The sequence below is a fragment of the Carassius carassius genome, chromosome 49 (assembly GCF_963082965.1).
Source record: "Carassius carassius chromosome 49, fCarCar2.1, whole genome shotgun sequence".
Taxonomy (NCBI): Eukaryota; Metazoa; Chordata; class Actinopteri; order Cypriniformes; family Cyprinidae; genus Carassius; species Carassius carassius.
In genome coordinates this window covers 4,987,963-5,000,254 of record NC_081803.1, presented here as the reverse complement: position 1 = coordinate 5,000,254, position 12,292 = coordinate 4,987,963, and the positions used below count along the sequence as shown (strand labels likewise).

General features: G+C 38.5%; 1 protein-coding gene across 2 annotated transcripts; it reads right to left on the bottom strand.

Annotated features, from left to right (window-relative positions):
- Nucleotides 1-3,590: 3,590 nt before the first annotated feature.
- LOC132132959 (eosinophil peroxidase-like) lies at nucleotides 3,591-11,216 on the bottom strand. 2 transcript variants are annotated; one of them, XM_059545586.1, is made up of 15 exons: nucleotides 11,195-11,216; nucleotides 10,668-10,727; nucleotides 9,100-9,190; nucleotides 8,160-8,335; nucleotides 7,920-8,052; nucleotides 7,712-7,841; nucleotides 7,410-7,616; nucleotides 6,964-7,321; nucleotides 6,657-6,817; nucleotides 6,306-6,564; nucleotides 6,034-6,204; nucleotides 5,656-5,893; nucleotides 5,250-5,446; nucleotides 4,663-4,716; nucleotides 3,591-4,442 (listed from the first exon to the last, which is right to left on the bottom strand). In XM_059545586.1, the coding sequence occupies exons 2-15, from the start codon at nucleotides 10,723-10,725 to the stop codon at nucleotides 4,003-4,005; spliced, it is 2,673 nt and encodes an 890-aa protein (XP_059401569.1). In that variant the 5' UTR covers nucleotides 10,726-10,727; nucleotides 11,195-11,216; the 3' UTR covers nucleotides 3,591-4,002. The 2 variants fall into 2 exon arrangements, with proteins under 2 accessions (XP_059401569.1, XP_059401568.1); XM_059545585.1 differs by lacking the exon at nucleotides 11,195-11,216 and having other exon boundaries at nucleotides 9,100-9,193.
- Between the last annotated feature and the right edge of the window lie 1,076 nt (nucleotides 11,217-12,292).

Below are 12,292 nucleotides of genomic sequence, written 5' to 3'. Positions count from 1 at the left end.
TATCTTGATCGAACTACATTGCTTCAACGTAGTGGTTAACAATGACTAGGCTACATGTTTTAAAATGTATTACTGTAAGAAAGTACACACTGACCTAACAGACATCCATTTATAAAACAAGATTATTTAGAATTATAATTTCACAACTCTCAAAATGTTACTTTTGTCTTTACAGGTCTTTCTTTTTACTATCCTGATTGCAGTTTAATTTATAATGTAACTGTCCTGTTACAACTGTATTTTTTTCTAACTAGTTTTCTAACTAGAAAAACTGTCTTGATTGAATGTATAAACGATAAAATGTGTAAACTCAGACTTTTATGAAATAAACTAAACTCTTACCCGTGCTTCCCGTTCTTCATTCGCCATGCTGGATTACTGATGTAAAGGCTTAATTTCCGTTCTAATTAATCCATATTGCGCTAAAGGTGCGCAGAATCGTGCTCCTTGAATGCACTCAGTGGCTTATGATATGATTGGTTGGATGGTAAGCTCGCATCTGATTGGCTAAAGAGTACGACAGACCCACGTGGGAAGAGAGCTCTGCCAGGAAAGTATCAAAAACACACACACACAAATCCGAGTGGATTCGTAGTAAATGACGATTCGTACATTCAGACACTCGTACATTTTAAATATTCAAAGGTTTTTGTGCACAGTTGTATATCTACAAATAGTTTTTTGCATTTGTGAAATGTATTTTATAAATATATAATTTTATTTTGCGCTTGTGAATTGCTTTTTGTGAATATATATTTTTTTCACGCACGTGAATTTTTTTTGTGTGTACATGAATTAGGTTTCATGCATGTGAAATTGTCTACGCATGTGTGAATCGTGTTTTTTGCGTGAATTATATTTGAGACTAATCTGCTTCTATAAATGCCTAGGGTGACCTCAGAATAAGAATCTAGTCTCAGTATGGCAGCCGCAGTGGATGGATAGGCTACCAAAACGTGAACTAGCAATCTGAAACAATGGCATCAGCACCAAGCGGCAATCTTCCAATCTTTCTCGTGAAACCAACACGGAAGTGACTAAGGGCCCTATTACACAACTGGTGCAATGCGACACAAGGCACAGCGCAAGTGTGTTTGCCAGTTTCACCATGACATCATTCGTATTTTCCTGTCCAGCTTCACGCCATTTAATTAGCAAATGCTTTTTTGCCCATTTGTGCACCCATGGGCGTGCTGGTCTAAAAACGAGGTGTGTTCAGGCGCATTGCTATTTTAAGGAGCTGAAAATAGACTGCGCCATAGACCAACTCAAACCTGGTCTAAAGTCTGGCACAATGTTTTTTCTTTGTTATTTAAAGAGCGAGTTAGTATAGGCGGTTCGCAACGCGGGTACACGCTGCTAATTAAACACAGGGACGCACAGCAGCACATAAACATGCCAAATATTAAAATTTCAAGGATTGCAATGCATAATATATTTTTTAGGCTAATTAATTATATATATATATATATATATATAATTATAATTATATATATTATATAAATATAATATAATAATAAAATAATAATAATATTACTTTCTTATTAATTTAACTGTTGAATAAAATCATTTCCAAATTTGCACTCATTCGTGCCTGGGGTGATAACTTTATGAGACAAACGCTATATGTATAATTGTTAGGGCTATCCTTGCCATCTTCGCGATCTTGCAAACTGGATGCTCTGACTTGCCGTAGAGTCCTAGTAGCCATGAGAGGTGTGTCCATGTAGATGAGTAAATAAATCTGCATCTTAAGTGGCGTAGAGTTAACTTAATGTCTGTCGGCGTGTGGCGTTATTTTAACGCGTGGTGGCGTCTGGCGTTAACTTATCGCGTAACGGCGCTTAATTAACGCCTGGCAGCATTAAAATTAATACGGCGTTGAAAAGCACGCGTTTTCTGGCCCACTTGGCTTTCCATATTAAAATAGGGTCCTAAGTCCAGTTCATCGACTGGCCGCTAGGGGCTGGCTGCAAAAGAGAGTCAGAGCTGGCGAGGAAGTGTGCCGCCATGGACGCTCGAGGCGGTGGGTTGGAGTGAGTTGCCGGGGACCGGCGAGCTCGCTGCCGGCCGCCCGTGATGTGGAGGGGCGGCTGCCGTCCGTGAGGGAGCGGAGGAGTCGGCGCCGTTCGCCAGGGGGCTGGAGCCTGCTGCCTCCGTGAAGGCATCCGGAGGGGCAGGGAATGGGGGACTCCTGCCGGCTGCCCAAAATCGGAGGAAATCGCCGTCCACCGGGCGGCGGAGGAGTGTCGTGCCGTCCGCCGAGGGCCGTCCAAAGCCACCGCCAGGCACCGCGGAGGAGATCACCCAGCTGGTGGAGGGCCGAGCAGCAGTGCGTCTGGGAACCGGATGTTTTTTTTTTTTTCCTCCTCTCTCCCCTCTCTCGTCTCTGTCGCTCCTCCTTCCATCTCCTTTTCTCTCGCCTCGTCTGTCCTACCCCCAGGTTCCCGCAGGTCAACGTGAGCGGTCCCGGCCTGCGAGGGGCGATGGGGGTATGTGACGAGTGGGGCGGTGCCGAGAGACGTGGGAACAGGAGCGAGGCCGGTGGAGTGATTGGAAATGAGCGACACCTGCTCGACCCACCGGTCTCGAGTCCCACGGAGGAGATGGAAGGATAAAAAACAGGAGCGACGACAGTGAAGGACGAGAGAGGACCAGGCCTGGGTTTTAGTTTGTGTTTTGATTTTTATTTGTGCGCGTCAGTCGTCCGTGAGGGGCTGACGCGCTGTTTTGTCTTTATTTTGGAATTAAAGTTTATATTTGATTGTCCGCCGGTTCCGGCCTCCTTCTTCCCGATGATTATGAAGGTTTAATTCGTTACACATCCATTGTTTTCTATGAGTGTCCACGGACCCTCACTCTGGGCACCTCAGCACCACTCACATCATTTTCCATTAAAATACATTATATTTATCCAAAATTATTGTTAATGTGTATCAGAGTGTATATCAGAATGACTGATATTACCAAAATAAAACAGCTAAATTTAAGTCAAATGATATATACAGACACTCAGTCCCTCCTACCACACAAATTAACAAATTCAATGTGTTTTAAAGGGATATTTCACCCAAAAATGAAATAAAGGCTATCTGTAGTGAATCGATGCAGTTTTGTAAGAAACATATTGATATTTAAAAAGTTATAACCATTTATCTGTAGCTTGCGCTAACTGTCCTAGGGGAAGTTGTTCATATGATGTAAGTCATTGAGAATATGCTAGTCTCGCAAAAACCAACGTTTGTTAACAGGAGAAAAACAGGTTTGTATCTATAACTTTATGTTGTACTTGTGTTTCCTGTTGTGACTTGTTTCTGTTCAAAATAATCAACTTTATGCACTTAATTTTTTCTTTGTGTCATGTATGACTATTGTGAACTAACATAATATTTAAGAATGATAAGTGTGATCTCCTAATTATATATAATAATTTTTTTATAAATAAAAAAAAGCAAAATCCTGAAGGGGCTGATTTATCAGCTATGGATAAAAAAAAAGTGCAACGCCAGATCAGAACCAATGCATAGACATGCTGACTGTTTTCAATGACCTGACAACTAAAACAGTGCAGAGAGATCCATTGAGAAACTAAATAATCATGGCTCAATTACCTGCTTAGTCTTTTCACACACAACATTTAAGTAGAACAAGGCAGATAATCAACTGACTGTAAATATAACATTTATTAACTTTGCTAAAAGCATACGCATAAAGTACTGTCACAAAATGGACTACAATATTTTGGTTGCAAACTGGCCATAAAATCAAAACAACAAATATCGACATACAATACATAATAAACTACAAGTCGAAACTTATAAGTGAATGAGTAATTATATCACTGTTACTAAATGATGAATAATTTAGGTAAAGCTGTGAATTTTAAAACACAACTGAAGCTTTAAATTTTCATAGCTAATGTTGTCATCTCTTAATAATAAAACACCAGCACAAAAAGGTCTGTGAAAGGTTAAAGGCAATGCCTTAAAAGTAATAGTTTCCTTAAACAGGGAAAAGAATATGGCCAGAGAAATAGCTGGATTTGCTTATACCATTAGCACCCTTAGAAACCTCTATCCACACACTGTCTCCTGTCTGCAAGTTCAGCACCACGTTCCCTTCAGCAAATGATCGTGCAGTTGATATGTTGATTGTTTCAGCAGTTAGCTGTACAGCATCATTTTTCTTTAAGGTCACATTGGCCAAAGTCTTAGTTCCTATGCATGAGAACTGAAATTCATATACACCAGGAATCTGGCAAACGAACTGTCCTGATGTTTGGTTATAATGGTTCTGTCCATTGTAAAGGACCTGACTGAACACAACAACCTTAGCAGTGACAGGAAGGATGGTGCCAACAGAAGCAAAGAAGGCAGACTGTTGTCCTGTGGTATTAATGGGAGGTCCTGGAGGTCCACGGGGACCTGCTACACCTTGTGAGCCTGGAAAAATTACATATTTGAGAAAATTTAAAATTATTGTTAAGTGTTTTTGATAAAATTCTTAATACATTACTTTTTGCTGTAAAGTTGTCATTTTTGCTCCATTGATTAGTTATGTTATGTGGCTTAAATAATAATATTAATAAAAAACAAGTGCGTTTTGCTTTGTGTTAAATCTATGCTAGATCTAGAGGGAATTTTTGATGTATGATTGGCTTACCAGGTTTCCCCGGAGGTCCTCTGGCTCCCCGAGGTCCTTGGAAGAGGTCTGTATCTGAGGGGAAATTAATAGATGTTATATGTTTGAACTATAAGCTAAACTGTTTGGAATCACATTTTTAAATGTGAATGATGCCCGAAACCCAAGCAAACTCCCTTGAAGCAAGCAAAAGTAAGACAGCAGGACTAAAGGTTTGGTGCAGTTCCGGTGCTGCCAATCCAGTGTACAACAAAGAAGCTATGTCCAGTTTAGAGGTTTTGTCAGGAATTGACATTTTAAGTTAAATTAAAGCTTTTAAATTGCTTTCTCTATTTGCCTACAATTAGGAAAAAAACAAACATTTCCAGTGTTTTAATTGCCACCATTACCTGTAAGGTCAAACACCAATACAGCTGAACCAAACCACCGAGACCACATCTGACAATATTGGATATATGCCTATACTATCAAAATTAGGTACTCTACAAGTACATATAACAGTAGTAAGAAGCTTAGGCAGAAAATTGCATTCAGAGGAAGAAGATTTATGTACAGTATGATCATGTAGCACATATGCATTAAATAGCTCTTTTGCTCTGGTGCCTTACCAGTTTCAATCCAAGGGGTGAGGTCAAAGGCTGGGATATCCTCACAGTTGATAAAATCGGCAGGACTGGTGAAGCGGAAAGGATCGTAGGGAACTCTGCGGATTCCGGTGTTGTCACAGATAATGCGGGCTAGCGACACAGAGGCCAGTGATTCTTTTTGTTTTGTGGTGAACACTCCATGGTTCTCCCACCATAACCTGGACACACCGTGACATTTTGCATTAACACCTCTCAAACAGATACTAGCCTTATAGAATAAATCAGGTGTGTCCAATCCTGCTCCTGGACCTTAGTCCTGCAGAGTATAGTTCTAACCTGACCAAAGATTGGAGCTGAACTCTGCAGGTTAGTGGCCCACCAGGTAAAAGCGTGGACACCCCTGAACTAAATAAACAGAGATCTTTACCTGTCCCCCTGGCGGATGCGTTTGAACTGTGTAGAGATGAGGCAGGCAAAAAGAGGACCGACACGACCACCAGGAACAAAAGGTTCAGCGATACCTCCCAACCAAATGTCTATATTCTCAGGTGTGCCATAAAGCTCAATCAACCTGCGAGCCAATTCTGTGTTGTTCATCACCACACCCAATTCTTGCTCATTTTTAGGGGCAGAGAGTCCACAGAACCGACGCCATGCATTATAGCCTTGAAAAGAACAACAGAATGCTATCCAGTAAGTATTCTCTCAAAAATCTACTGTAACATGTAGTTGGCTTCATGTCTTTGGGTTTAAAGGGTTTCAAGACTTGGTGTTAATGTTCTACATTTGAGTTCAGAATATTTACCTGGTATACCGTGGTCACGGCTTCTTTGCATGTTGAGGGAAGCCAAGTCCAAAGCAATGTGGGATGTAAAGGCAAACAGCCTTTCTCTAAGAGCATTCACCATCATATGGTCCTGTGTATTCAGTTTTGCTGGCCGACCAATCAGTCCACGGAGCAGAGGATCGATGCCCCCTAAGCAAAAAGTAATGCAGAAGAAAAATATGATTGAAAGAGGACAGTTGTGGCAGATTTAGGACTCAGAAGTTATGTTGTAATATGCCTCACAAACCCACCCTCAAAGATAACTCTCCAAGGAGAAAAGAAGGCCTCGAAAAGAGGCACACTTGGAAACTGAGGATGGTTCTGGTAATTTTCATCAAGACGTAATATGATGGGTTGGATGGCCAGGTGGGCAAAACGGAAAGCTGCAGTGGCAAAGACATTCGCAATGGTAGGGTCCACACTCTCATTGTAACCTGGATATTGTCCAATGTTTCTATTGTAAGCATCAGGACCCACAATATGTGACAAGTATTCATTAACCACCAAGATCTAAAATAGAAAGGAGAGGCTGATCATGCATATATGTTGTACTCCACATTTAATTGCTTGTGCTTTATGCGCTTTCAATTAATTGTTTTTACCTGGTTGTAGGCTCCCATAATTTTTCTTGCCTCTTGATAGAGGGTTTCACTACTCCAGGTAGGATTCAGCACATGGAGGGCACGAGCCAATCTATTGTGCTCCCTCAAGAAAAGTGTGTGTATTGAGGTAAGGGCAATGTTCTCGACAACACGAACATCTCCTGCACACATTGAGAGGTCATTAGCATTGCTTCAATGGAGTTAAGCAAATAATCACCCTGTGCCATACATTATTGTTGCATGATTTAAATCTGATGACTAGGTATATGCTTGATCATTTTATTATGAAGGCAGAAGATTTACTCACCTGCAATGAAACAAGGCACCTCTGTTAAGGTTGTGTCATTAAGGGTTTTCTGACGTGTGGCACACATTTTGCTTTCTACATTGGTGAAGGGCAGGTGCTCTCGTCCATTGTCAAGGAACTGATCATTGACACGTAGAAGACCTCCATCATTGGTCAGGTCTCGAAGTTCCTTTGCTAGTCCATCCTCAGACCCATAAACCTGGCCACCATCTAGGAAAGCTGTTAGAGCATTGATCTGTTCCCGAACATTGGGGTTCCCACCAAAGATATAGGCAGTGTTCCCAGAACCACAGGCCGGAGACGAGCGGAAAAAAGGCAGACAGGTGTCAGGACTTAGGCGTTGATCTCCTGGAGGGGCCTGTGTTTAAACATGAAATATAACATTAAAGACTGTTGTGAAAACAAGAGTAGGACAATCCTTGACAGAGGGATAATTCTTGACAGACCGGAATTGGGAAGCAGGGTTCAGAGCGCTCACAGCTCTGATCACAGTTGATGCCACTGCTGAAGGATCTAATGCTCGGTGAGGTAGGTGTAAAAGTCAGATCATGGTCAACCCATTGGCCAAAGATGGTTAGCATGAAGGTAAATTCACGGTCACTCTCTATGTCAGCATCTGCAGTGCTTAGAATACGATTTGAAACCAATCTGACCTGGAATCAATGAGAAAGACAGAATTAAGACACTGTTAATTGATTGGTGACCTCAATGATTATCAAGCAAATATTCAAAGCTATCTCCATCATACCAGGGGCAGAATTGCACCATTGAGCAATCTGTTGTGATCCCACCCTTTGGGCTGGGAGATGCCATCTTCATATTGAGCAGGCAACCAGCGGGTAAAAGCAGTGTTGGATGCACCAAGGAGTGGGTTCTTCCTGGGAATTATAAATTTAGTTGTTAAGAGTAAGAGTGTTTAGATTGTGTTAAGGAGTAAAAATTTGTGAAAGACTGACCAGTTGTTGCAGACATTGGTGATAGTTCGATATTTGTTTATGAGGGGTGTGGTCCTACAAGATGGGGTCTGGGTTTGAGCTGTACAGCCTGTCAGACGTCTAATGGTGTTAAGCTCATCTTGAGTAAGCAGGTCTAGGAGAAAACACATATTGACAGTCATAAAACATTGATCATAAAACATCAGACAGTGATAGATCTGATCTGGGCTTTGCAAGTTTTGTAGCATGATATCTTCATACTTGTAGCATTGATGGACCTCTTGTGTACATGATGGGCTTTCTCACTGATCAGACTGAGTGTCTGCACCAGGTAGTCTGCGGCTCTAACAGCCTCTCGTGTCTTTCGAGCTGGCTGTTTCAGTAGACGTAGCTTGTCTGAAGGCTTGATGACATCTCTGCGCACCCTTGCTAGACTCCTGGAAGTGGGAAGAAAATTACAGAAAAAATTACGAGTTAAGACAGAAAGGGGTGATTCCCCATCTGTGACAAAGATAAAATAATAGATTAGATTGTAGGACCAGTCTGGTTGCAGGAGCATCCCTATCTGGTAAGTATTAAATGGCATCTGAGCTGGAAAACATTCCACACCTCTAGGTGCTAAAGCTCTTGGTCATTTGGTGTGAATCTGTTTGATAACCCCTTAGCTCAGATCCTTTGGGTAATTGGGCATTAACACAGGGGTCACGTTCCCTTGAAGGAAATGTCTAGGTTTTGTATATAACCTGAGTCCCTGAAAAGAGAACAAGATGCTGCACCATGTTGCCTTACTTCAGTCAAGCCTGTGTGTCTTCCTTCAAACAACCTTCTTTCGATGTTGAGGATTTTTAATGTGACTGCCCTTGTATATATTTGCCGGTACACACAGTGACATCATATGACTGCCGTAGGCAATAAGCTTAAAGTGATTTCAGACATTGGCACATGCTTAAGACATTCCAATAGCATCAACACCATTACACAGTTTTGAGGTTACCTGCAAAACCCTAGATATTTTCACAATCCTTTGGATATTAGCATCCACTGCAGATTTGATAGATATGGCCTGTTCAATTGATCGTTGCATGGACGATTCACTTACATCCCTATAAATACAATTCTTTATTCCCTTTGAGCTAAATTTACCTTATTTATCTAAATGTAACTTTTAGCTAAGTTTCCCTTACAAAAATGGTATACTCACTCATCACGAGAATACTTGTAAGCAGCATCCACTATTTTCTTTGCTTCTTCAATTGAATCTAGAATGAAAGGTCTCCCGGGACTCTCTTCTTCTGTTAAAAAAGGAAAGGGTATTGTAACATGAGATAGTAATAATTAATCTTAGTGAAACCTGTAATTAATTGGGTAGATGTGTAGATGAATGATAAATTAACTTCCTTCAGTCTAAGACATGGTATTAATAATACATGATAATACAATAATAATAATACACAGTAATACAACATGCAGCAATACATTGACATATTAGGTGATCTATGTAGTCATAGTGCACAGCTGGATTCTATATATGTAGTCAATGGTTGGTTAATTGCTGGGAATCACATGACCTATGTCATTCTAATTGTTCTAATTATTTGGAATAAATCTGCATTAATGCATTTTAACAATTCATCCTCTGCATTCTCTGGGCTGGTATGCCAATAGTATCTAGCTTTAAGTATTTAGGTGTTGAGATTTATTCACCTTTGCACACAATAGCTTTAAAAAATATTCAAGGCATATATAATCATATAGCCAGGGATTTGACTTGTTGGCGAATGATCCCATTATCTCTATAAGCTCAAATTTCTATAATTAAAATGGATGTTTAACCTTGCATTCATTTCTTCTCTTCTATGATAGAATCATCATCACCCACGGATTACTGCTCCAAGCTTCAAACATTAACATCTAAGTTCATTTGGAATGGCAAATCTGCAAAGATGCTGGTGGTCTTTCCTGGACATTGCAAACATGGAACTATCTGTGGCAAGGATGCACTATGCTACTCAAAAAACTGTTTAAACTTGGTTTAGAGCAATTTCTAAAATTAGGAACTTGTTAAAGTTCATATTTTAAATATATTTACACTGTACCTCACTTCTGAGAAAAAAAAATAATATTATGGCAATAGAGAATTTGAATATTTTTATCAGAATTTATATAAATCAGAGTTGGTCTTTAGTGAAACTTTATGTAACGATTTAACCCTTACATCCCTTTCTGATGAGGAGGCATCATCTCTGAATTCCCCAGTTTCTTTAGACAAATTGAAGGATGCCCTAATGCCTATGAAGAAGGGGAAGTCGCAGAGTTGGGATAGAATCTCTTTTGAACTATACCTCGCTTTCTGGGATGAGCTTGGACACGTTAATTATGATTCTTCATTCTGTTCATGAGGGTTCTTTCAATAATAGTGCTAATATGGCCATTATCACTCTGTAACCAAGATATTTTAATTGTTTAATTTAATTATTTATAATATATATATTTTAACACACACACACACACATATACATATATGTATATATATATATGAATATATATATTGCTATCTCTGTGATTGTACCTAATTGTGGGGAGTTTTTTTAATGGTCGCTGTGGGTTGGAATGGCATTTTAAAATGAATATGTTTAGGTTGTTACACGTTATTTCTAATTGATATATTTCTGTATAATAACTTTCTGTAATAATAATAATAATAATAATAATAATAATAATAATACAAGTTGGTTAATTTTTGATCGCAATAATAATTTGTAAACTTACCACCCAATGAAAGGGCACAACAGCAACCCACCACAAAAAGAAAAGTGTGAAGATTCATCTCTGAAACACAAATTGAGACATTTAGAGGGTGAGAATATAAAAGACATCATGTTTATTGATAATTGCATATGATAATTGTCTCATTAATTGTTCTACATTTAAGTGATTTTTTTTTACTTAAAATATTTTTTTAACAATGAACATATAAAAAGGCTGCAGTATAAATTATTAAATTAAAATAAATTTAATTATATATATATATATATATATATATATATATATATATATATATATATATATATATACATACATATATATAATCTATATTGTTTTCTAATGACCAAGAAAAAAGAATAGGGAAAACCTTTACAATAAAAACCAATTCCGAGTGAGAAATGTCTGTTAAATTGAGCAGTTAATTACTTTAAATTAATTCTTTGCATTTGCAATCAGCATCGCACCAATGCAAACTTAGAGTAAAAAATGAAAGTTATTTAAAGAGAAATTTTAAGCACCTGGGTTCTTACCTGAGTTTCAGATCTCTGGATGTCTGGTTCTGAACTCAAAGCTCCGAGTGTGTTGTAGTGAGTGGACAGAGAAGCTGTCCTTTTAACCTGTCTCTCATCCTCACTCTGTTAAGCATCACTGGGGGAGTTCTAGGCAGAGAAACAGATTTGCTTCCTTCTTCCTACTTAAAATTGTTTCTGCTTCAAATGTATCTAAATTACAACATGATCTTTGCTGAAAAACCTGTTTTACTTCATGCCTTCCACTGTCTGATTGATAGGAAGTGTCCTCCTTCAGGTTGTGGTACACATATCTTTGTTCTGTGAAACGTTCACTGATTTCTATCAAGTAAACATAAGAATAACTTTCATATTGACATTGTAATATTTAATTAAATATTGAATCTTACAGAATTAGAATAGTAGATATTTCAAGATATAATACAATAGTAATATTTCAAGATGAGATTCAAGATTTTTTCCTCCACCATGGCCCTTATGGTTCCAGAGTTATGATCCAAAATGCAAATCTTCTTATTATAGTGGCACTTAGTATCAGATGAGAGTATCCAAATGTTGTCCCAGACACAGTGGTCTGAACAAATAATTTCATATTGCTGAAATGTTAAGGCCTTGTGAGTTCCCAGCATGCATTGCAGCATGAATAACTTATGTACTGTTATAGGATTGTTGTTTTGGTGTTTGCTGACTTTTTTATTGTTGTTTTGTCATTATTGTTAGTTATTTTTTGTGCTGTGATGTAAAGAGCCCAACTTTTTAACATTTGAGGAAGCCACCATTCTTGAGGTTTGTGTGTCAAGTTTTGAGGCATAGAGAATATGTTCAACCATTAAAATCAATTTTTTGAACATCTTTGTCTTGTAAGATGTTTTACAATCAAAGGCAATGTTGTTTACATATTAGACTAAGTTATCCATTAAAGTTTCTATAAAATTTCCCAGTTTGTTATTCATAAATAAACTTTAAAATGACAATGTGATGAATTTTGCACTTTTTTTCACCCAGGAAAAAGAAAAAAAAATTATTATGTCAACAACAGAAATTGTTGTTTCAGTTTTTATATTTTCAAAATAAGACAATTAGTATTGCATGAACAAA